The 26,523-nt window shown below is 46.6% G+C and overlaps 1 protein-coding gene across 4 annotated transcripts in view; it reads left to right on the plus strand.

Annotated features, from left to right (window-relative positions):
* The first annotated feature begins 7,034 nt into the window (after nt 1-7,034).
* FNDC1 (fibronectin type III domain containing 1) overlaps nt 7,035-26,523 on the plus strand; it is a 106,852-nt gene continuing 87,363 nt past the window's right edge. For all 4 annotated transcript variants that reach the window (XM_060617023.3, XM_060617025.3, XM_060617024.3 and 1 more), the window contains exon 1: nt 7,035-7,551. In XM_060617023.3, the coding sequence (XP_060473006.2) occupies nt 7,050-7,551 (502 nt within the window). In that variant the 5' untranslated portion in view covers nt 7,035-7,049. The remainder of the gene's footprint in view (nt 7,552-26,523) is intronic.

Genomic DNA, 26,523 nt, shown 5'->3' on the forward strand with positions numbered 1-26,523 from the left:
ATGTCCTTCAGCCTACATGCCTCAACAAATGTTTGCTGTGCACCTGTTTGAGTCAGGTCATGCACCAGTTCCTGAACTACAGGGTGAGCAAAAACAGACCTGGTCTCTGTCCTAGTGGAGCTTACAGTCCAGCCATGGTGATGCATAATGATACGCACACAGATAAGTGCAAACATGTAGCCATGAGAAGGAATGCAAAGGAAAGTTGTATGATGCTTTGTGTGGGTTTACAGGGGGCTTTTTACCAGCTTGCAGAGGTCGGGGCTGGGGGGGGGGGGACTTTGGTATCAGCTGGGTTGTGAAGGAAAGGAAGGAAGGCAGAAAGGAATAGGGGAAAGGATCAGCTGGTGCAAAGGCCCTGTGGGAGGAGGCAGCACGGTGACTCAGACTGAGAGAGGGTGGGTGATGGTGCACACAGTTATTGTAGCAGGAGCCTAGGGGGTGTCTTCCACCGAGAGAAGAGAGGGAGAGCAGAAAAAGGCCCTGACAGCAAAGAAAATGGAGGAGGAGTGTAGGAGAAATGGAGGAGAAGCCAGGACAGTACCGAGCGACAGAGGCCAAGGAAAGGGTGCTTGCAGAAGGAGGGCGAGATCGTGGGGATAATGCTGTATGGCTGAGGCAGGAGCAGAAGGGCTAAGGTCCCTTCCTAGAATGGAGGTAACCCATGAAATAGCTCCAGAGCATCATAAATACCCAGTTCATGAATTATGTTATAGAGAAGCACACAGGTTTGAATGGTACAAAATCATAGGAAGTTTCTTCTTGGGTGCCACTTCTGTGCTGATCTTTTCCCCTAAAGGATGTAAGAAAAATGGACTTACTTTGCTTCTCAAATGCAGCCTGGAAGAGTTGGTTATAAAGCTGGTGCAAAAAATGGGTACCTTTTCTAAAGTGTAAATGAAAGAGGTCCTAGTCTTAAATGACTGCCTGTTGATATTTTGTTGCTGCTAATTCACAGGAGAAGTGTTCTTTGGACTGGCCTAAAAAGCAAAGAGGACTGAGTTTACAAATGGGGTATCACGACTTAGTTCTGGCTCTGACACTTACTAACTGTATATACGTGGGCTGGGCATATAAGGTCCGTTTGTCCCTCTGTAAAACGGGCATAATAGTGTGTTTTCCCTCTTCGTGGTTCCTAAAGGTGAATGAGATCACGCTTTGCGAGTTGAAAAGCACCCAATACTTGTAGGGAAGAGCACCTTCCTGAAGCCCTATCAGTCACTTACTCACATTTCAGCCAGAAAGGGGTGTAGGGTCGACCTTGAAGGCAGGTTTGATAGTGGTGTTGGTACTGGTAGAGTGTCCATGGGCGGTGGGGACTGGGGTAAGGGATATAAGAGGGCGTGCCACCCAGGAGGAAAGGGGCTGGGGCTCACTGTGAACAAACTCTCTTCTTCCTCACCTTCTCCAGGGCGGGTCACGCTGGGTAGCACGATACTACCACCAGAGGTGGGTGTTCCTGGGGAGAGAAGGGTCTTTTTGGGCACCAGGATTATGCTGGGCCATTCTGTGGCTTGCCCAGGGGTAGCCCCCTGGGCTGTTGATGGTCAAGACCCATCAGCTGTCTGCTGGTCCATGCCATTTCAGAGGTGACCACAGGTCTGTGCCCCTGAATATAGGCTGGGTATGTAGTAGGAGCTCATTAAAGGCTTACGGAAGAAATAATTCACTTCTGCATTTTGAGCATGAGTACTTGTCCACGTGTGCGGGGTCTGAGGCCTGTGTGGCTAGTGTGACATGCTCGGCACTTGGCAGTTCTGTGCCCTTGGCTCTGTGGTACCCACCGACCTGCCCCATGTTGTGCTCTGGACCGGAGGCGGGGCCGGGCCAAGGCAGGCTGAAAGGCGGCCAGACATGAGTTTTGCCAGCATAATGCCCGGGCCAGTTTCTCAAACTGCCAACCGTGACTCAGATATTGGACATTTTGAGCTTCTGTTCCACCCCAGTTTACTAATGCCTTCCCCACAAACCAGATTTCTTCATTCCGTAGGATTAGAGTGAGTGCACCCTGAGTGATGCCTGCCTGTGGAAAGTACATGTAGGGTTAAAGCCCTCCTTGGGGAAAAAGGAAAATAAAGAAAGAGAAGAGATAAGCAGCATTTAGAACAATGCCTGTAAGCTTCACGGCCTAAATATCATGGCACTCTGGATTGCAATTTTTTTGTTTGTTTCTGTCTTACTTCGAGGCAAGCACTGCCTGAGCCTCAGTCACATTTTATGTCCAGATTCTAACACATCACTTGGCAGAGAGACAGATGTTCAACAGAGGCTATAGACAGGAATAGATTAATGAATGATTCCTCTCGATCTAGCCCAAGTCCTGTGCCCATTGACAAATGGTAGGTGATAAACTGGAACATCTGGGTGCTTCCATTTGAGTATGTTTGTCTAATGGCCTGGGCCACTAGACAGAAGCTTAGAATAAGGTCTGTGGGCTTTTCTCTCATGGCAATCGAAACATTCTCAATGAGAATCGTCAACAGTTCATAGGCTAGGTTGGCTATCTGACATCTTAATCCTTTCTGTTCCACCAGTTCCCCGTATATTTGCACAAAAGAGAACTTGCCTTGGCAAGAGGAAACCTGTTTCAGGCAATGATGGATTTACAGAAATGTCACTACCACGTCTCTCCTCCTGCACCTTCCAAACCCTGAGAAGGTAAATGATGTAATATCGAGGTCTTGTGTAAGGATTGCTCGCCATTTGGATGATAAAGAAGTGTGTCTGATAAATCTGTACTGGGCGTGGGACATGTAAAATGTACTTGTATTTGTCTTCTCTGCTTTGATCCTGATGCTTCTGATGAAGATATAATAGACAAGAGGCATTTGGAGGTACCACGGCATTGTGGAAAAGATGTGCCCCTGGAGTCAGACGGTGTGGGTGGGACTCTCACCCTGAGCAGTCACTAGTGTGGGGAGACAAACCCCACGAACTCTCGGAGGCTTGGATTTCTCTCTGTAAAATCAGAGTAGTGGCTCTAAGATTATTGTGGGAATCAGAACAAAATAGATACCACTCAAGAAAAGTTGGGGGAAGCATTATGTTATTATTTTACTGCTGGTTAGAAGCAATCTCCATCTTTTTTCTCCCATGTCAAGGTGAAGTCCACTTGCTTACCTCTATTTTCTTTTTTCTTTGCCCCTTCGCCTCTGTTTATGGCATCCTAGAGACTGATGCTCTCCGGTTCTGTTGTGCCTGGACCAAGTGATCTCTCAGTCACTGCAAGTGCTGTGAGTACTCCCTTCCTTTCATTCTACGTGATGGAGAGTCTTCTAAAAGCTGTGTGCACATCACCATCATGGAATGGGGATTATACAGTTTCCTGATGCTGTCCCAGCATGCAGATATGTTCAGGTGTGCTGCTTAAAAAGGAAATTAAAGAGCCATGTGAGCCAAACCGAAGCCTGAATGAGATTTGATGTCAGATGATGGTATGAGACATGCACTTTCTTTTTTTATTTTTGTATTAAAAAAATTTTTTTAACGTTTATTTATTATTGAGAGACAGAGAGACACAGACCATGAGCAGGGGAGGGGTAGAGAGAGGGGGAGACACAGAATCCGAAGCAGGCTCCAGGCTCTGAGCTCTCAGCACAGAGCCCGACGCGGAGCTCGAACTCACAGACTGCGAGATCATGACCTGAGCCGAAGTCGGTCACTTAGCCAACTGAGCCACTCAGGTGCCCCTTTTATAATTTAAAAAAACATTTGAAAAAAAAAATTTTTTTAACGTTTATTTATTTTTGAGACAGAGAGAGACAGAGCATGAACAGGGGAGGGGCAGAGAGAGAGGGAGACATAGAATCTGCAACAGGTTCCAGGCTCTGAGCTGTCAGCACAGAGCCCGATGCGGGGCTCGAACTCACGGACCGTGAGATCATGACCCGAGCCGAAGTCGGATGCTTAACCGACCAACCCACCCAGGCACCCCAAAACATTTTTTTTTAACGTGAGACATGCACTCTCAAAACTATACTGGATGGACATTGGAACTTGGTTTCCATTTACCCACATGAGAATAGCATTTTAATCTACCCACCACATTGGAACACCATGACAATGTGTATGGAGAGTGTTGAGATCTTTGAATGTATGGCTATTTAAAAAATAACTAGAACCAGACATAGTGATGTGGACACAGACAGATTCATAAATCTGGAAATAAACCATAGAAACAGCCTGGAGGCCAGCTAGGAAAGGGCCACAATTAAGTACTGATAATCTGTCTGGCCCAAGAGTGACATCTACTCTGTTTTTTTGTTTTTTTGTTTTTTGCTTTTTGTTTTTTTTTTTTAATTTTTTTTTTAACGTTTATTTATTTTTGAGACAGAGAGACAGAGCATGAACGGGGGAGAGTCAGAGAGAGGGAGACACAGAATCTGAAACAGGCTCCAGGCTCTGAGCTGTCAGCACAGAGCCCAACGCGGGGCTCGAACTCACGGACCGCGAGATCATGACCTGGGCCGAAGTCGGCCGCCCAACCGACTGAGCCACCCAGGCGCCCCTGTTTTTTGTTGTTTTTGATAAACAAAATAGAAGCAACAACCAGGAGCTTAAGAAATTATGTGAAAAAAATAGAAAAGTCTATCAGGACAATAGTAAAATAAAGTGGAAGAAAACTTCAGGGAGCTTATATTTTTCAAGTGGTCACATTGAGGATAGGAGACTATGACCCTTAGATCATACTTTTTTGAGATGTTTTAAACCTCAAGTTTGAAGTCTCCTTTTAGGACTTTTTACGATGAAACACACTCTCAAATTTGTAATCAAATCAGAATCCTGACTCATAAGTGTTGATAACTGCAATTCATATCTAAGTCCCTGACTGTTGTGATCCAGTGGGAGGCCATTTTGCTCGTACTTGATTGTGAGATGACCCCATAAGGAAGTTGCTCTAATAAGTAACATGCTGGGAGGCAAGCACACGCGCACAAGCATTTCACATGGAAGGAAGGAAGGTACTGGTCAGGACTCAGTGGTCACATGGGATGGAAATCCCACTCTGATTTAGCAAAAGGGAATTTATGTCTCCCGGACCTTAGGAAGCACAGGGCTGGAGCTGGAGCCCAGAACTTGACATCTGCCTGACTCTTCTTCCCTGTTGAGTTATTCTCTGTGTGTTGACTTTATTCTGTCTTGGATGGTGCCTATCAAAGCTGGAGCCAGAGACATAGGCACCTCTTGGCTGCTGTATCAGTTTCCTGTGGCTGCTGTCACAACTACCAACCTGTGGTTTTAAAACAACTGAAATGCCTGGGTGCCTGGTTGGCTTGGTCAGTTAAGTGTCCGATTTCAGCTCAGGGCCTGATCTTCCGGTTCATAAGTTCAAACCCCAGGTCGGGCTCTGTGCTGACAGCTCGGAGCCTGGAGCCTGCTTCGGATTCTCTATCTCCCTCTCTCTCTGTCCTTCCCCCACTCACACTCTGACTCTCTCAAAGATAAACATTAAACAAAAAAACCCTGATATGTATTCTCTCCCAGTTCTGGAGGCCAGAAGTCTGAAATTTGTTCCACTGGAGTCAAGGTGAGGGCCTCAAGGTGCGGGCAGGGTTGTGCTCCCTGCAGAGGCCCTCAGGGAGAATCTGCTCTTTGTCTCTTCCAGCTTCTTGTGACTGCCCCCTACCTCGGCTCATGGTGGGATCCCTCCCATCTCTGCCTCTGTGTACACATTGCCTTCTCTTCTGTGTATGTCACACACACACCCCCCACCCCTTCTCCTTGTAATGGTGCATGTGATGGCATTTAGGGCCCACCAGATAACCCAGGATAATCTCTCCATCCCAAAATGCTGAACTTATTCACATATGCAACCCCCACCTCCACAAGGTAACATTCATGGATTCCAGGGAATTAGGGTATGGATATCTTTTAAGGGGCCATATTTCAGCCTACCACAGCTAGCATCCTTCAACATCCATGAATGACTGGAGAAAGACTTTACCGCCAGCTCCAGTTAGAAAATTCTGACTTTGATCCTGCTTGGGCCACTGGGGATCCCGGACCAAATGGGCTGGGGATAGGTCCCACTGCAATCACTTGATTGAGTGGGGGAAGGGGCTGCTATTCCCAAAAGAGCAGGAGGTGGGGGCTGCTGGGCAGGCAAGAGCCACAGCTCCATTACATGGCTTATGGAGGAAACACTGCAATACTGTGGAGTAATGGAAGAAAGTGTGTATTTAAACATTAAAATGCTTGCAAACTCCAAGAGCTCTGGGAGCACACAGAGCTCGCAGGATGAATGAAGAAGGAACCCTCGCTGTGAACCAGGAGAAAGCTTTCCGGAAGGAAGGCTGAAGGAATTACGGATTTCATAGATGATCACTGGGCAAGAGGCACCAGCCAAGGTTTAAGGGCATGGATGCATTGTCGCTTTGTTTCAGAAAAGAGATGCTGTATTTCTCTTTTTCATCGGTCTACAATTCATTTTATAATCTTTTCCACTCTGCGGAAGGACACAAATCTGGTCTTGGGTTGTCCCGATGGAGAGCTGACTCAATGTTAGGTTGTGAGCTTTGGCGGGATCAGGTCTGCGACGAAACTGGGGGAGGGGTGACGACAGCACCCTGCGCCCCAACCTGGGCCCGCCTGATGCAGGTGACCCTGTCGCCTCCAGGGGCGCTCCCAGCCCGCTTGCAGGCGCGGCGAGGCTTCCGAAGGGCGAGGGCTGACTACAGACAGGTGGGAGTCTAATAATAGGCCCAGGGGCACCCTAATAGATACTGGAGGAAGCAAGGCCAGCCAAGTCCTCGGGCTGGATGCCCTCCTTTGAGACGAGTTGACACGCTCCACAGAAACGACAGCCAGGGGCAGCAGTGTCTAGGGACATTAAAGCCCCCTCTCGGGCGCGCGGGCTGTGGGAAGGCCCGGGCGAGCCGCAGGCAAGACCGCATTGTGCAGATGGAGGTGAAGGGGCCTGGCTCCAGTCCCCAGCGTTGAAACCAGGATGTTTGTTTAAGGGATCATCACAGGGCACACACTCTTGGGCTTGGCAAGCGATTGGACGCGATGAGCCATTTCCCGAGCCAGAAAACGAGACAGGTTAGACAATGGGAGGAACGTCCCAGGCCACTTCGCCCCGCACCGAAATCACCGAATTTTCAGAACCGCCAAGCGGGGTTCCGGGGCGCTCCGGCAGCCGGAGCCCAGGCGCTGCACCCAGTGCCCCGCCCGCCTGGCCCCGCCGCCCCGCCGCCGGCAGGGGGCGCCCGCTCGCGGCTAAAAGGCACGGCCGGCGGCCGGCGGCCTCAGTACGCGGCGCGGCGGCCGGTGCGCGGGCGGAGCGACCAGCGCGGGGCCAGGGCGCCGCGGACACCGCGCAGAGCGCGCACTCCCATACGGACGGCGGGGACCCGACGGCTGCGCCCCCGCGCTCCCCGACTCCGGCCCAGCGCCCACCCGCCAGCCCGCCCGCCCAGCCCGCCGCGCACCCCGGGCTCCCGATGGCGCCCGAGGCCGGGGCGGCCCCGCGCGCGCGGTGCCCGCTGCCCTGGGCGGCGCTGCTGCTCCTGGCGGCGCTGCTGCCCGTCGTGTGCCCGGCGGGGGCTCCAGGTACGCGCAGTTCCGGGCTCGGCTGCCGGGCTCTCCGCGCCTCCTCGCCGCTTCTCTGTCCACCCTTCGCGCGTCACCCACCCTGCCTGTCGCTCCGGGGACCGCCGTCCCGCTCTGTGCTGTGCGTGTCAGTGTCACTAACCTGTGCGTCTTCATCGCTCGCGGGTCGGGGAGCGGGGTCTGGGCACTGGCGCCGCGCGCGCGGGAGGTGGGCGCGGGGACACCGTTGGTACCCGGGGACCTCAGCGCTCTCGGTTTTGACTTTGCCGTCGAACGCGCAAAGTTCTGGAGACTCGAGTTCTGGAGGCTCGAGCAGTGTAACTTCCCGGAGAGATTCAGGCAAAGGGAAAAAACAAACAAACAAAAAAAGAGAGTGAAAAGCGACCCCTCGGTGGTGATGCTTTCCTTCGCCCAGAATTTCCCCGTGGGCATCTGTCTTTCCCCCAGTTCACCTGCCCCGAGGTAGGATTGCCCGTTGGAAGGTGGCATTCGACAGACCAGGGGGGAAGGCAGGGAGAGGGAGGCAGGACTCTTCTAGAAGCGCACTCTTCTGAAAGCTGCGAGCTGTCGCGGGGCGGTCGGGTACCTCGGTGCCCAAGCGGCAGCCGCGCCCTGACGGAGGCCAGTACCTCCCGGTGAGAACTTTGGAGCTGGGAGAAGACATCGGTCTTGAGAGCGGAGAGAGAGGGAAAGTGGGGGAGCCGATCTGGGAGAAGCTCCCCCTTCCCCAAAGACTGAAGTTGGAGATGGGATGGTGATGTGAGCAGCGCTTTTGGGAAAATGCCCGCGGGCCGGTTGTCAGAGTTCCTGAACGTTTCCTGCAGAAAGAGATACGTTTGTGGTGGCGTTTTCACCCTTAAGCCTTTGGCGGCCCTTGTTCCCACCTCCTGTGCAGGCATTTTCACACTTAAAGCGTGTGGCTTTTATTTATGCCATCAGTTTGCAGGAAGCCAAGAAGTCCACGTTTTTGTTTGAGACTGTTCACTCCTGGCTGGGTTATAAAAATTCAGATGTGACTCCAATGAGGGCTACTTGCTTTATGATGCTGTTTAGTGTCCCCATAGCCCTTTTGTACAAGGGGAATGGGAGAATGTTGGGGGAGGGGTGTCGTGTTGTCGTTCAATTCTTTTTGGTGGGTCCATCCTGCATAACGCTCAGGTTTATGTCACATGCTGGGATGCCAGAGGCACGTCTTCATAAAAGGCAGTGCTAGTGGTGGGTTTTGTTTTCCTCTCTGTTAGCAATCTCTAGGAAAGCATTCACGGAATATGTGGGACAGTGGTTCACAAGAATACAACTATTTTAAAGCCTTTCAAATTCCCCACCTACAACCCATGGCTTTTTTTTTTTTTTTCCTAAATTAAAATTTCTGAATGTTGAAAGAGTTTTTGTCTCAGAAAATGGGCTGGAGCTGGAAGTAATGCTGAACCGGCTTTGTGACGATTCCACCTTCATTCCTGTTAGATCCCGCTGCCACCTGCCCAATGGGTTACATTTGAGTGCGTCTGGACTCGGGGTTGTTTGTGATAGCTTCAGAAATGCTTCTGTGTTCCGTGCTCTTCCTTCTCTTGCTTCTGCTCCGTAAATCCACTGAGCTGTGGAATGTGCAGCCTGGAATGCTTGCTGGCACTCTCTCTTCTGTGTTGACGTGGGATTTGCAGTACAGTGATGATCAGACTAGAAGTGGACAAGCACATTTCGAAATGAATATTTACTGCATTGTAGGGAAATAGAAGAAGGAAAGAAACAGACATCATCTGCAGATAGCTCCCTGATGCTGTGAAAGAAATCATGGGGCACATAATTTATTTCATCTGCTCCTCTGGAAGGCTTCCTGTCTGTCCTGCTGGACATAGCTCCAGTCACCTCTGCAGACTTGTATTCTGGGTCTGACAGCAAGGCCACGGGCGCACTGCTCCTGCTCTGGCTGAATCAGTGCATGGGCCCAGCAAGCTGCTTGAGTCAAGCCTCCCCCTACTCTCCAACCTTTGGGGGCCAGAATCCCTGTAATGAAATCACCCAGAGCCACTTTAGATGGCAAAGCATCACAGCTCAGAGGGGGCTCTCCTTAAAACAGAGGTGATTTGTGGGGCATGCTGAGGATCTATGTAAACTCTTTAAGTTGGTGGTCAATTAATGTAAAACAAAATAAGCAGGCAATGCCTCCATCATCCATCCCATCAATAAACTAACATGCAACCCTTAAAATTATGATGGCACTTGCCAGTCTGATAGGATGCATTTCTCTAAAAATGTGGGGACACACACACTCACATACATTTACAGCAGTTCCCTCAGGGTGGTTATGGGTGATGTGACTTTGCTTCTTTAAAACTTAAATATCCTTTCAGGGACTCTGCCAGGTCAAAACTATTTTCAAAGTAATACGAAGATACTCTTTGCCTTTTTTTTTTTTTTTTTTTTTTTTTTTTTTTTTTTTTTTTTTTTTACCGTGTTGACATTGACAGCAAGGGTGAGAAGCTTGGTGAGTAAAACCGCTGGTGCTTTAGTGTGAATCAAGGCAGTGGCACCATATTGTACTCGTAGTCACTGAATTTTTTTAGGCCTTTGAAGTGCAGTAAAGCTATGCCAGTTCCAATGAAGCGTGTCCTGTGGCAGCAGTAACAATGATTCATTTTGCCAACTCTCTACCCTTGAATGCATGTCTTTTTAATATTGTGTGTGAGGGAACAGGAAAGGGACATAAAGCAGTTCTGCGAACTACCCAAGTTCAGTGGTAATCCTGAAGAAAAGTTCTTATGCGGTAGCTTGAGTTGGGAACTGAACTAGCTTCTTTTTTCATGGCACGCCATATTTACCAGAAAGAATGACCACAAACTTGGGTATTTGGCAGACATCTTCTCAAAAATGAACAAAGGGGCCTGCCACTTCTAATAGGATAACTGATTGTATGTCTTGCTGGTGATAAAATTTCAACTTTCTAATGAAAGAATTTTGCCAAGTCATCTCTAACATCGATCGAAAGCTTCCTAATACTTAAAAACTTTTCTAATAATATTGATGGTGATATACATGAGTGTGATGTTTTAAATATTATCTTATAAAAATGTCTCAGCATACTGGGTGCCTGGGTGGCTCAGTTGGTTAAGCGTCTGACTCTTGATTTTTGGCTCAGGTCATGATCTCATGATCTCATGATCATGGTGTGTGGGTTCGAGCCCTGCGTTGGGCTCTGTGCTGACAGTACGAAGCCTGCTTGGGGTTCTCTCTCTCTGCCCCTCCCCTGCTCTGTCTTTCTCTCTCTCTTTCTGTCAAAATAAATAAATAAACTTAAATAAAAGTCTCAGGATATGACCTGCATAACCAGGTGAACCAGTAAATCTAAGTGACCAATGCTGAGTGTTACAAAATCTTGCCTGGCTAAAAGATCCGTCCAAAGTGCAAGATAGCCCAATGGATTTTTCATGTAACAAAATGTGAAAAATTCTTGAGATGGTTTCAGATTCTGTATCACAACTAACCTTTAAGAAACTGCTACTTGATGAGTTTTGGTGTAGTATCAAAGATTTTCCAAACTTACTCATAAGGCTTTTAAAATACTTTTCCAACTATAGATCTGTGTGAGGCTGGGTTTTTTTCAGGTTCACCAACCAAAACAACATATTTCCATAGACTGAAGGCATAAGCACATAAGAGATCCTGCTGTTTTCTATTAAAGAGATATGCTGAAGTGCAAAACAATGCCATTCGTCAATTACTTTTTGTATTGGAAAATGGTGATTTTTCATAAAATCCAGTTTTTTAATGCCAATATGAAATGGTTTACTGCTGCTATTTTAAAATGATTTAATACATGCATAGTAACTTGTGCCTAGTTTTAATTTCTGGTCAGTAGATAGCATCAGATAAAACCCACATAAATATAAATCTCTGTGAGAACCTCATTAATTTAACAGTAGGAAGGAATCCAGAGAACAGGAAGTTTGGCAACTGCTGGTGTAGACAAGGGGAGTAATTCCAAAATCAGGATGCCTGGGTCTGAGTCTCATGGTGTCATTCACATGCTGTGTGGCCTTGGGCCAGTCAGTCTCCACTAGTCCAACTGAATGGAAAGATACCTTCCATCTCCAGAAGCCCTCAGTGACTTTCTTGTGGCCCAACCTACACCCAGCTCTGTAGGGTTTCACTCCTTACTTCTGTCCTCTTTGAGAGGAGGAGGTGAAATACCCTTTCCTTTTATCTTGTGCATTGGAGCGCACCCAGATGAACTGTTTAATTCATCAACTGAACATGCAATTTGTTACTGTTGAATCAGAGGTTGTAAAAGAATTGCAGGGTGACAATTCCTGTCATTGAAAAATTATCCCTGGACAATTCCAGAGCATTGTCAATATGTCTAACCAAGGCTGTTCATATCTCTAGCTAAGTCATAAAGGCCCATTCCCTGAAAACAGGCGGGGGGGGGGTGGTGGTGAGGAGTGTGTGTGTATGTGTGTGTGTGTGGGGGGGGGTAATTAGTTTCTTATTTGCTGTTGTAACAGAGTACCACAAATTTAGTGGCATAAAAAAACACAAATTCATTATCTTCTAGTTCTAGAAGTCAGAAGTCCAAAGCGGGTTTCATTGGGCTAAGATGAAGGGCCATGTTCCTTCTGTAGGCTCTTGGGGAGAATCTGATCCTTGTCTTTACAGCTTCTAGAAGTGCCCACATTCTTCTAGGGGCCCCTCCCAGCAGTCCCATGACTCTGCCCCCACCCACACATTGCAGTTTCTGACTCTGACCTTCCTGACTCCTTCTTTCACTTATGAGGACCCTTGTGGTTATATTGGGCCCACCAGGATCATCCAGGATAATCTCGCCAGCACCAGGTCCTGTCCTTCATCACATCTGCAAGGTCCATTTTGCCACTTGAGGTCACATATTCTCAGGCTCTGGGGGATTAGGACATACACATCTTTGGGAGCTGTTATTCTGCTACTGCAGGGGTGAGTGGGCAGTGGGGGGGGGGGAGGGGGGAGTCTGGAAGCAAACATTCCAGGAAAGACCCCATCAGTCTTCAGATAATTAGGAAGCAAACCTCTTTCCGTTGTTCCCTGTGGAACTTGGGGATTTCTTAAGTTATCATTAAACTTCTTATCAGGGGATTTTATTTCAGTTTGGAAATACAGAGGCAAGTATCTAAAGCTATAAAAATAAAGGAGAGAAAAATATGTATCTATTTACTTGTTAATCCATAGACTGTTTATGTTAGAATACATTGGAACCTGAAACTCTGGGGAGGGCTGGGTAGCTGGGCCAGGGGCGGATATTGCTTATTTCTTTTACCGGTTTCAGTAAGCACATATTGGAGCTTTTGGATCAGGGTATTGATGAGCTAACCTCTTTGTGTCTCTCCTAGAATTTAACCTCGTCTTAGTTACAAAGAATGTGAATTTCATTCTGTTTTGGGGAATTGTGTCATTATTGATTTTTCATTAAGGAAATTTCTCCAATATGGGCCAGATGGTTAAAATGTAGACATTTTGAACACAGTTATGTTTGTGCCGCTGAGCATTTAGGGGACGTCCTGAGGAAGACAGTTTTCCTGTTCCTTTTCCTCGGCAGCGCTTGCGCTTCGCGGCCCTTAGAGGGCGCTGCTGGCCTGCTGGCGGCGTTTCCACCGCCCGCGGGCCCTTTGCATTGGCGCCCCGGCAGCTGTGGCTTTTTCAGAGTTAAGAAAATTAGGACAAACGTGCTCTGGGTTTCTCTTAGTGTTTGCCCTTGTTCGGTTTTGCTCCTCACTGAAGCTTCCTTCAGACGTTAAGTCAGGAAGGACAAATCATTAAGAGTGGAATTGAGTGCTTCCTAGTAATTTTCAACTGACCATTGGTGAGGAGGAATTTGAAGCCTAAAGTTAAATCCGGGGGTGGGGGGGGAGTGTCAGCAACCCTTTAGCCCTGGGGGTCCCTGGTATTTCTGCTCTTCCTCCAGAGCTGCGGCAGCTGGAACACGGGGGACTGGAGGGTCACTGGAGGAGGACGCAGCCTCCTGAGCGCTGCGGGTCCGTTTTGAATGAGTTGATGAATCAGTTTCTCCCCTTTACCCTCCGTGGATTCTCTTTGTATCTGGGGAGTTAATGCAAGTTCTAAGGCAGATTTGTAAGTCTAGCAAAATAGCTGGACAGCTGCTAGTGTCATTGCTCACAGTTTTCTGCCTCGGTCTCCTCTATGTGGAGGAAACGATTAACTTGTAATGTCATAATGGTATAACCAACACAATTCCATTTTCACTTTACGTGGCATTCTTAGGTATGCATTTTAATTTCTTTTTAATAATAACTGGCAGTTAAAAGTGCCACAGAGTTTACCGTTTCTCCGTATGTTATTTCATTTGATTTTCACGGCGACCTCGTGAAGTTGGTAGCACCCTCACCTCACCACGAGGGAACTGCGTTCAGAGGAGTTAACTGATTTTCCCAAAGTCGGTCCTGTAGTCTGTGGTATCCCAGGATTTGGACCCCCGTCTTCTGGATCCACATCCTCCGTGCTTCCCGCAGACTCTCCCAGCTCCCATTTGGACGTTTGCTTAATTTCCCTTGTTTTCTTTCTCCTTTAAGCTGGTGGTGGGAACTGGCACCAGCATTTCTGATTTGCTCAGAACGCCCTTGTAAGTCTATGCTCTGGTGACACTGCCGTTGGCTATTGGGAAATGATCCTGTCACACCCCAAAGCGTATTGAGCTCCAGTAGGGCTTAATTTCCGATGAGCCTATTCCCTATTACAAAATATATTTGGCATTTGGGTATAAGCATGATCTTCATTGCAGGAAGTGTCTTTCCTCAGTGGCTCCTGTTAAAACGTGCCCTTGAGATGAGTGTTCTGTGTCTGGTTTGTTACAGAAACACTTCAGTGTTTAGTACAGTGGTTCTCTGTGATGCCTGATCCTTATGGTGGAATCTGTCGGCCTTGTGTTGTCACTAGAAGGTTCCCAGAATTCAAGTTTGTTTACAGCAGACCACTTAAATCAGGGAACAGTGCTGACAGATGTTACGTGTTAACCCCGGGGGTTGGCAGATCCTCACCTCTCCTGGAGGTGGTAAGACTGTAACAGCATTATTGTTAAGGTGTTTGGAACTTCTCAGAAAGAAGTGTCCTCTAAATGCTGGGATTTGTGTTTTAGGGATTATTTTGCAGGGTCACATCTCTTCACCCGCATCCGCATTCACTTCACCTGACCCACGTGCTGGCTTGTACTGTGTGAACTTGGGCAGGTCATGACCCTGTGGGCCTGTTTCTCACAAAGTGACAGAACGGGACTGTAGACATGGCTAGGGGCCCCTTCTGGCTCTAATTTTGTGTGAGTCTCCATCTGAAGGATGGAGACATCCATCCATCCATCCATCCATCCTTCCATTCATTCAGTCAGCAAGGGTCAATGCCCAAGTGTCAGTGCCCAAGCATCAATGCCTGTCAGACACAGGGATACCAAGTCCAACAAACACAGTCCATCTGTCCAGAATGCACAGGCAGAGAGGGGGTGGGGAAGAGGGTACACACAGTGTGGTGTGTATGAGGGCAGTCCCTGGGGGGAATCAGACTGGAAGTCTCGGACAGCCGTATTTGAGCTGGGTTTTGAAGACGGGTGTGGGCATTAGTTAGAGAAGGAGGGCAAGGAAGGACATTTCGGGTGGAGGACCACCATGCGGTGGGTGTGAAGGCTCAGAGGCAAGGGGCATCGTGACATGTGTGAAGAAATGTGAGTTTTCTGGTGGCCCCTGCAAAGTGACCCCTTGGGAGAATGGTGGCATTCAGGGCTGGAAAGGTCAGCAGTAGGCAGCTTAGGAAGGGCCTGGAGTTTGACCATAGTCCAAAGCAGTCGTGGCGATTGAAAGGGCATCCACAGTGGGAGATTGCGTGGCCGCTGAGTGGAGGACGGTGCAGGAGTCGGGCCAGATGGGTGGGGGGGTTCTCTTATATCTGCTTATTTTTTTGAAGCTTGGGGAGTTTCTTCATTACATGCTAGACCAAGCTGACAGCTCCTAACTACTGTCTTTACTTCCAGTCCTATCTGAAATGTTCTAGAACAATCCCATTTTAAAAAAATATTCATTTTTGGGAGAGCACAGCAGGGGAGGGAGAGAGAGAGGGGTCAGAGGATCTGAAGTGGGCTCTGCACTGACAGGCTGACAGCAGCGGGCCCAGTGGGGGCTCAAACTCACGACCTGAGATCATGACCTGGGCCGAAGTCAGATGCTCAACCGACTGAGCCACCCAGGTGCCCCTAGAACATCCCATCTTGGAATGGGTTCCAGGTTACCATGAGTCTCATGCCTTCACGTGTGGGCAGGTTGGTAGACTTTATAGTTAAGATGGGAGTACTGAACGTCAAGTGTCTTTGGGGTTGAGGGTGGTTCTGTGGACAGAATTCAGTGTGGTTTCCAAGGGAAAAAAACCGTGGGTAATTTTAGGAGTTTGTGGCCGTGGTGGCGGTAGGTAACTTGGAACTGAAATCGATGGGCATAATCTATGCAGACTCTTGGAGCCTAAGTAGTGATGCTCTGCCCTGAAGGTCACCCAAGCATCCCCTCGTTTCAGGGTCTGACAGCTGTCACGTCGTGGACAGGCGGTTGGTTACAGCCAGCCGACACAGACTGGGGAGGAGCCCGGCTGTTCCTGGCAGAGGGGTGGACGGTGGGTCCCCTAAGGCGTGGCGCTGTGGCTGGACCAGCTGGCACCCCAGTGAGCAGTCCCGGCAGGGTGCACAGCGATGGCTAATTGGGGGTGACAGCACGGTTGTCTCCTGGTGACTGACAGTCACTGCGGTCAGAAACAGCAGTGCTGGGCGGGGGAAGAGGCCAGGGACCCTGAGCGTCTCCCCTCTGAAGCAGCGACCTCAGCCAGGCCAGGTGAGGGCGGCCGGGGCAGGCTGTCCTTGTGCGGGGTGGGGGAGTGGCTGCTGTTGGCAGGGCAGTGGCGGGGAGGACTGCCTTCTCAGGGGCACCGCAGCCTCCATCCTCGTTTTGTAAAATGGTATAAAATCCCCTATGGAGATTAGGGTCACACTGTGATGGTGCCGCCTTGTAAGTCGCCACACGGACACTTCCGCCTAGAGAACAGAAAGCTTAGGTGAGCCTTCCCCACAGTGACACCAGTGTGGCCTGTTGCACTCGCTGGGGCTCAGAGTGCTTTACGTGTTCATTTATCGCGAGTCTGCTGTGGCCTGCTCTTTCCCCAAGCACAGGGGTCAGGGGTTTGCACTCCACTGTAAGCTTAAAAGACTATTTCTTAACAACAGCTTTTTATTTTTTATTTCTTCAAAAAAATTTTTTTAATGTTTGTTTAGTTTTGAGAGAGAGACAGAGGGTGAGTGGGGGGAGGGGCAGAGACAGAGAGGGAGACACAGAATCCGAAGCAGGCTCCAGGCTCTGAGCCGTCAGCACCCAGTCTGACTTGGGGCTCGAACCCACGAACTGTGAGATCATGACCTGTGCCGAAGTCGGACGCTTAACCGACTGAGCCACCCAGGTGCCCCTTAAAAATGGCTTTTTAAAGTGTTTACTCTGAGGTAGTTGTAGTCACGTGCAATTGTAAGAAATAATGCAGGGATCTCAGGTGTCCTTTACCCAGTGTCTCCCTAAGGTGACCTCTTGTGTAACTATAACACAGTGTCCAGCAGGAAGGTGACGTTGATACAAGCCATTGACTCTTCCCGTCTCACGAGTGTTACGTGCTTGTGTGTGTGTTTCTACGTAATTTCATCACGTGTGTAGATTGTGTGACCGCCACAGTCATGATGCAGAACATTCCATCCCCAGACTATTCTTTTATAGTTCATCTTCCTTCTTCCCGTCCACCTCAGCCCTTGGCAACCACTAACCTCTTCTCCACTTCTATAATTTTGTCATGTCAAGGATGTCATATGAATGGAACTATACAATGTGTCACCTTTGTATGGGTAAAGGCCTATTTTTAAGAAGTATGTTTGGGGTGCCTGGGTGGCCCAGTTGGTTAAGCATCTGACTTTGGCTCAGGTCATGATCTCACTGCCTGTGGGTTCAAACCCCACGTCGGGCCCTGTGTTGACAGCTCGGAGCCTGGAGCCTGCTTCAGAGTCCCTCTCCCTCTGCTCCTACCCTGCTTGCCCCCTGCCCCCCCCGCCTCTCTCTCTCTCTCTCTCAAAACAAATAAATATTTAAAAAAATAAGGAGTATTTTTGCCCATTCTGCTTGAGATCACTATAATTAGCTTGCAAGTATTTTTGCACACACTGAGATACCATGGTATATAATTTGGCATAGTGGCAAAATACTGCCACCGCCTGGTCCAAGCCACCTTACCTGAATTATTGCAATAACCTCTTTACTGGTGTCCCTGTTTCTGCCCTGTTTCCCTACATCCTATTCTCAAAACAGCAGCCACAGTGATTCTCATGACGTGTGAAGTCACAGAACCTTCTAGTAACTCCCCATCTCTCTTACATAAAAACCAAAATCCTAACAAGTTTTCAAGGCTACACATAATCATCTTCTATCCCATGCCCTCCCTCACTGTCAGGTCCAGCTACTTGGCTTACTTGCTGGTCCTCTAATGTGCTAGGGACCTTCCAGCCCCAGTGCCTTTGCACTTACTGTTCCCTCTGCCCAAAAACCTTTCCATAAACATCTATGGGTACATTCCTTACTGTCTTCAGATTCTTTATGCAACATCTCACCAGGTCTTATGTGACCACTTCCTCCCCAATTTAACAGTGTAACCCTATCCCTACTCCCCAGTGCTTCTCACTCTGGCTCTATTTTTCTCCCCAGCTTATCCCTACCTGCTAGGTCATGTATTTTGCTTTTGGATTTGATAAGTGCCTGTTGCCCTCCACTGGAGTATAAGCTCCACAAGAGAAGGATATTTTGTTGGTTTTATTCACTGAAGTCTCTTCATTGCCTAGAATGCTGCCTACACAGAGTAGGTGCTCCGTAAATATTTGCTGAATGATTGGATGCACTTTCTTTGGTATTGATTACATGTGCTATAAATATATTGATGTACACTGACTAACAACAGCAGGATATGTGGGGGCGGAGGGTGTGGGACAGTGTCCTGCCCACCTGTCTCCATAGTCCTGTGAGGCCAGCCCTCAAGTTTTGAAGAGTGTTGGCTTGTGTTGGAAAGTCCCTCTGCGGCTGGAGCAGAGAATTACATTTACTAGTTTCCTAGGGCCACAAACTGGGTGGCTTTAAACAACAGAAAATTTATTCTCTCATACTTCTGGAGGCTGGACATCTGAAATCTGTAGGTCAGGGTCACACTGTCTCTGAAGGCTCTAGAGAAGAATCTTTCCTTGCCTCTTCTTTGTGACATGATTTCCAGTACTCCGTGGTGTCCCTTGGCTTGTAGATGTTATCACTCCATTCTCTCGTTTCCACTGTCACATGGTCTTCTCCCTGTGTCTTCTTGTAAGGATACTGGTCATATTGGATTAAGACCAGCCCTAATCAAGCATAACATCATCCTAACTTGATTACATCTGCAACAACCCTATTTCCAAGTCACATTCACGGGTCCTGGGTGTTAGCACTCAACATAGCTTTTGGGGAGACACAGTTAAACCCACAACACATGGTGTGCCTCTCAACACAATTCCTTTTCAGTAGATGAAAGAATTCCTGCAGCTTCTAACAGTGGGGGCCATAGTTGAGCCATAGGAAGACATGAGGCACTGTGTTGTACCCTGTGTTGAATTGTCAGCCCACATTCTGAAGACCTACGCACATTCAGTAGGCCTAATTCATAGGTCAAGCCTGACTCCATCCTTCATTCATAAAGTAAGTAATTAATTAATTAACTTGGATCTTCTATGGCCAGTGACTATGCTAGGCTCTGAGGCATGTGGTACAAAGAAGAAGTCGGGATTGATGTAGCAATAAACAATGGCATTGAGTGTGTGGTATAGCAATATAGGATCATCTAGTACTTTCTAATCAACTTTTACTTGCCAGGTATTGTGTTAAGTTCTGAATGTTTTTACATTAGCATACATAAAGTCATAAGATTAGCAACAGAAATTAGCAAATTTGTGTGAGGACTTTGCCTGATGGGAGCAGTTTGATGTTGACTCGATCTACATTTTTTTTCCTATTCGATAAAATTTGGGATGCATCACTGTCTTTCTCTTACCTGGATTGCGGTCTGTTCGTCTCTCATCGAGATTTCTAGGTGACGAGGTGAGGCAGCCTTGCTCTCCTACGAATGTCCAACTTTCTGACATTCCATATGTTACAGAAAGCTGCCATGTTCTTTTTCTGTTATAACACATGTCTGGGCCCTGCTCTGTTTTTTAACATTTCTCTACCCTACCCAACGATTTCCTTCTATTATTTTCTGATAGACTGGGAGAACTGAAGCCTCTTCTTGTGGTTAATAACTCTCAGAATCCACATAGGTACCTACAGATATCTGAGCAAATGACAGGCAAGGGGAAGAGAAAAGAGGGGCAGAGGGTACTATGCCCCCTGACCTCCCTGAAACCTGGGCTGATCTTATTTTAAAACTGTGCTATCACCATATTTTTATTCTAAGTAGTAAGAAGGAAGAAGTCCTGGAGATGAAACACAGGATATTGCCTGAGCAGATTACATGTCTGTCTTGGGGAACATGAGGGTTTTGACTTAGAGTCTCTGGGATGAGTTTAATGGGGTCCGCTGATGCTCTGAAATTGTAATACATTTTGATTACAGGAAGCAATTCAGAGCATTCTCAGAGGTAAAGGGTAGGCTGTGTTGGAGTCACAGATTAAATGTCCTCTTAGAATCAAAAGTACTGACCAGTGCTCACACACATGGGGGAAATCTCTGGCAAAGGCCCTTCTTGAATGCCACCAATGTCATACTTTGTTCTCTTATCATCCTTACTTGAGAAAGACTTCCTTCCCTTGCCCTTCGGAGCCCTGATAATGTGTATTGTTAGTAGCACACAGGTGATATTAAATGTCTGATACCCTTACTCTTTTACTCATGTGCTAGTAGAGTGCTTCCCTCAGAAGACTGAAGACACTGCCTTTCTTACATACTTGTAAATTTATTCACTGGTATTCCCAGGGCAGCACTTGCATAGTAACTCTGCATCATCGCCCAGTTGAGGAACACATTCATAGAAATTTACCTTTGAAGGTGGGGGAATGTGTTGGGATTTGAGTTAGGTAGGCATGACTAGTTACAGAAACTACTCACGACCATTTTAGGCACAGAATAGATAGGCAGATTGAAGAGGGAAGTTGATCAGGTTACCTAAGTTTCCTTTCAACTCTTAAGATTTTAAAATTCATTTCAAAGACTATGTCTTAAGATTGAGGAAAATGAAGACCCAAAGCCCACTCCTGCTAGGTGAGGAGGGAGAATTGGTCGAGAGGTCCCAGGTACTAGGAATCATGCTGGGTCCTTTTCTATTAGCCAACAGAAAATTAATTGGTGACACGAGCCCCGCACTGTGCCTCTTCCTCCTCCCATGTGTGTCGAGTGCCTTATAGTTTTCTTTCACATTTTATTCTTACATCCGTGCTTTGAAAGTAGCACTAGAAAAGGAAGTCATTAAGTTTGATATTTTCAGAAAGAAACTTTGGTGGCATATTAGCTTTGTTTTGATGTTTTGAATGGGGGTGAACCTGTCCAAATTATAAGTGAAGAAAAATGGGCTCTTCTCAGCATTTATTTGACTTGACACTGACAGATATTCCTTACTTTCTGAAAATCTCTCTATTTCTGTCTTCCATGATGCAACTATTTTCCAGTTTCTCCTCTTTATAGCTAATATTTCAAATTAAAGTGTCTTCTTTCCAGTCGTCCTTCACACATCTATGTTCTTTGGGTTCTACTGGGGATGTCAAGTAGACTGTTGGACACACTGGAACTCAAAGGAAAACCCAGGACTGGAGTTATGAATTTAGGAACCATCATTGTATGGATGGTATTTGCAATCATAGAAGTAGATGTGCTAACTAGGGAGAGAAGACAGCGGGGTGGAGTGGGGGCGGTGCATGCAGAGAAGAGGGAGGGCCAGAGGTTGGACTCTGAAGTACTCTAACATTTGAGTTCTGGCAAAGGAGACAGATGATGTGGAAGATAAACCAGGGAGGATGGTGTCCTCAAAGGCAGATGACTGTGGGGTTAGAGAGAACAGGAGAAGAGGACTTCTAGGAGAAGGACTCAACTGTTGTTGGAAGTAGAGTAAATCAAGGACCAAGAGATGAAGGTTTGGCAATATCGACTCTTCTTAATATTTGTAATAGTTCACTCAGCACAATGAGCTCATGTATCGCCATGAATTCTGCTGCCACTGATAATTTTTGGTTTTATATATTTGGTTCTGACTTCTCTCCAGGCTTACATTTATCTCTTTTAGTTATAACGGCAGCTGATAGGCAACAAAGAATAGTGGAAAAGCATGGTCTTTGGTTTCATGGTCTTTTGGTTTAGCCACTGTAACTTACTAGCTGTGTGCCCCTGGGGAGTCACTTAACTCTATGAGACTCAATTTCCTCATTTATAAAAATGGGGATACCAAAGCACATTTGATAAGGTTTTTATGGAGACTAAAGACCTAATAGTTGTGATAGCATAGAACTCTTTTTAATCACCTCTGGGTCCCCAGGGCCTATCTCAGAATCTGACACATAGTAAGTATTCAACCTATGTCTGTTGAAGAAATAAATGAAATGACTGGCGCTTACAACATGGGTATACAACAAATGTTCATTTTCTTTCTTCTTTACCTCTCTGTCTATTTGTTCTTGATCACAAATGACTCCATTGCAAAACCTAAAGTCCTGCTCATTAGGTGTGTTGAACATTTTTTTCCTCTTCATTGATAGATTGTTTGCCTATGCCTATTCATAACCATGAGGTGATATCTGAAATATTAATTTTTAAAATATTAAAGCATAATGTAAAAAATTATTATCATTAGCAATCTGGGTTGTCATTGAGTCCGGGTGGTTGTTGGCTTCTGGTCGTGTCTGCCTCATATACTCTGTTTCATACCTGCCTCTGCACAACATTTGCTTGGCTTGTCTTCTAAGGGTATTTTGCAGGGAACTTTCCGAGTAAGATGAGTGGTGATTTCAGTGACAGTAGTGCCCAAGTGTTTAACATAGTTAGACAATGACTTTCACATTTTGGGAAAAGGAATGAATTTTCAGGGAGTTTTTTTTGGCTGGCGTGTCAGGCAGTTTATAGTAGGCTGAGTTTAAGCTGGACCAGCAAACAATGGTAATTCTTTGAGAAACTATTTCTCAGTTGCGAATTGAATTTGAAGAATGTGCAAAAGATCCCACAAAAACCTGGAAAGTACTGGTGTCTAGTAGGATCTCTGATGCTGGTCAACAGCAGGCATGAATCCTGTATTCCTTTCCAATCCATAGGCCTTTTCTCTTTGGGGTCCCTTGTTTTCTTGTTGTTATTATAAATAAGCATATCTATGGAATCCCTCCAGTTCCACTTCCCTAAATCATTCTGGAAAACTGGTGGTTTAGATGGGGAAAAATTCTTGTCTTTTCTTTGAACAGTAGCTTTTGCTTACATTAGTTCCTGAATAAAATGGCCAAGACCTTTAAAACTTTAAATCCTAATGATCAAATCCTGCCAGCTCTGTGGGTTAAGTTTACTCTAACTTTTGGCTGCATCATTTTCTGGACAGATGTACTGACTCAAGTCTGTGGCATACTGACAAATAAAGCACTGACATTGTCAAAATTAAATTTCCAGAGAGGATCCCTTAAAAACAACAGAAATAAGTTAGTTAAAAAAAAAAAAAAAAAAAAAAAAGGCAGCTCTCATTTAGAAATCAAGGGAAAAAGTGACTTGATTTTATGGATCCAGTAATGATGATACCAGGTAGCAATGGATTGGGTTGCTGATAGCACAGTATCTGATTAATAGTGGCTAAACAAGCAAGAAAATTGTTTATCTCACTCATCAATAAACTCAGGAGCAGAGAGGGTAATGAGGGACCCAGGATCTTTACATGTTTTCCAGTTGGCCATCCCACGCCTTCCCAGTATGTCTAGTTGGACATACTCAGGCTTGTCATTTCATGTTCCAGGATGGCTGCCGCATCTCCAGGTGTCATGTTGACATCTCAGAGTGGGGAAAAAACAGGAAGGTATGAAAGGTCAAAAGCACAGGAGAGCAGATCCTGCCCCTGTATAATGCTTTCCCGGAAGTGATAGTAACTTCCTTGTATGTGTCGTTGGCTAGAATCAATCACATGACCACCCTTAGCTACTGGGAAGGCTGAAGGGTCATGAATATTTAACATCCCAGTTTCTATTGTGGAAGAAGGTGAAGGAGGAAAAAGCAGCCAGGAATGATTCTTGGGTACCCAACCCACTGTTGACCATTTCTGAATTCAGTGCAAGTTCGAAACTGTTATAAATTAGTTGGGAACCTGTACATTCTTGAATGAGACTAATAAAAATTCAACTTAAAACATCTCAGGAGATTCTTGAGGGAGAAGGCAGATTCATTTTAAGAGTGTTCTTTGGGCTTGAGCACTTTGTTTTAGTTTTGCCACTTGCTGCTGGTTTTGAAACAGAATTCCTTGCTGCTTCTTTTTGTTGTCCATTTTTGTATTCTTCCGCTTTATAGATCTTTCCCAAGGTGGCTGGTGAGGAGGAAGAAAGATAATTGAAAGGGAATAATATGAAGTAAACTATATTAACAAATATTCTGACTTTCTCTGTTCACCCCTTTTTCTCCCCAAATACAAATAAACAAGGTAGACTCTAGAACATTCTAGGCAAAAATTTCCCATAAGAAGCCATTAACCTTTGAGGTAATGAGATGGTATTTGAATACAGCCTTTGTTTACCAACATCACAGGACTGTGGCCGCATTGGGGATGCAAGTGGCCTTGGGTGGGAGGTTGGGGGCCAGTTCCTAAGGAGAAAGGGATAGGGGAAAGAAAGTGCAGCCCATACAGCATTGGGACTCTTTCCTTGGGAAGTTCCTGTGAGCTGGCAGGAATGCCTGGCAGCCTAGGGCATGACCAGCTTATGTGTGGCCCCTACCCCTGCCCCGGGGTGCAGTTTACTAAAGCCACATATGAGGATTGCCTCTTTCTGTGACATGTGGCCACTGGAAACTCATCCCGGGGAGAATGCTTGCACAGAGGCAGATGAGGGTGACGGTGGCCCTGACTGTCTGGAAAGGATAGAAATGGTCTCAGACAAACTCTACTGAAGTGTAGCCAGTGGCTCAAATTTTGAGATTTGGATGGCTTCATCATTTGGCTTCTTTGAGCTGATGGAGAAAAAATGTGATTCACAATTGTATTCAGTGACCATCTAGTGCCCTTATAAGCTCATTGGCATGTATGCATGTGAATTTGGCCATTTAGTCTGAATAAAATGATGCTTTGTTGTGATCAAAACACTGGAAAGTGCCCGAGGGTCTGGGGACAAGGGCAGGGAAGTCAGGTTTAGCTGAGGCTCTGGAGAGGTGAGCAGAACACACACTGAACCTAGTGGCTTCCCTCCTCCCTCTGTTCATTAGGAAACTCTGGGAGTGAGTGGCGGGGGTGCTCCTGCCGCATGGAGAGAGGCCTGGGGCATTCTGAGTCTTCTGGTTTCTCACTCCACTTGTATACACCCTCAGCAGGTAAATGGGACAGGACACGTTGGCCACGGGGTGGAACCCGGTTACATGGGGTTACATCGTGACAAGGGGAGATGGATTGGGTTTTGAGGAATGTGAACCAGGGATAAGGTCTGGAGAACCCTGACTGCCCTCCATCTCCCCAGGGACCCAGGATATCTGCTTGCCTTCGTGTTTCCCTCTGACGTGAGGACAGCGCTGTGTGGCTTCCCTGTGGTGGGGTCAGAGGTTCTGTTTGCAAAGTTCTTTTGGCTCCCTGGGGTGTTTTTCAAGTTTAAAGACTCCAAAGACCTAGACTCCTAGACCTGGGTTTTGTTTTTTAAAGCAGTTATCCGTACAGAATCGTGCCAACTGTGGAAAACACTTTTATTAAACCCCATTCATATTGTGAAATGTCAGAAGAGGAGCCAGGCCATTATTTTAACACTCAGACTGTGTCTACCCAACCCCAGTCTTCCAGGTGGAAAATGCAGTCAACCATATGTAAATTTTACTAGTGTCAGTTTTACTTCCCACCATGGCAAATGAACCTGTACTTTCTGCTTTTTTATTCTTGATTTTGTTGTTGTTGTTGTTTGCTTTTGCTTTTTGTTTTGTTTTTTTTTTGAGGGAAGAGCCATAATTATTTGGCAAATATAATTCCACCCATTTGACAAGTTATTAAAACTCAGTCAGGCATTTCAGTGTTTTGCCCATGTGTTGCCAACCATCTGGATATTTCTACATTTGTGAATATTCCTGTGCTGTCTGGTATCTTATGGACAATAGCTGAATTTTTCCACCTTTTCTTGGAATGATAGTCTCAAAGTTGTAGACCACGTTGATTTCCTACCCCCCCAGTTTACATCCTGACCTTTCCTGGCTTATCGATTGGATTTTTGGTCAAACATTCATGGTTGCAGTGAGAGCTGTGTTTTCTTCATTTCAGAGTCTGGGAAGTATTTGGCGGTTTCCAGTGGAAAGTAAAACTTGAATTTCAAACAAAGATGAAATAGGGAGACTTACATAAACACGAAGCTTTTGTTGCATTAAAGAACAATCCTTGGTATACTTACGAAATAATTTTAGAATTTGGGGGGTTTTAAGAGACTCGTTTATGTCGAAAAGTTCTTAACATTCATTTGGAAGTTTCCTCCTTAACCCAGGTTGTCCTCTTCGGCTCCTCAGCATTGACTGCCAGACTGGGTGGGCTGCATGGAGCGCTCAGCTAGGAATGGCAGCTGTCCCTGGCTGGTATTTGCCTTAAAATTTTTTGGGGTGTGTCTGCACCCTGGCAGCCTTTTGTGACTAAATGTACTGGCTTACCGGGGTAGCTTCAGAAAGTTCTTTTTGACTTTCATAGAGGATCTTGATTAACCTATCAGGGTTTGACTGCATGTGGCCAAATCCCAAC

The sequence above is a fragment of the Panthera onca genome, chromosome B2 (assembly GCF_046562875.1).
Source record: "Panthera onca isolate mPanOnc1 chromosome B2, mPanOnc1 haplotype 2, whole genome shotgun sequence".
Taxonomy (NCBI): domain Eukaryota; kingdom Metazoa; phylum Chordata; class Mammalia; order Carnivora; family Felidae; genus Panthera; species Panthera onca.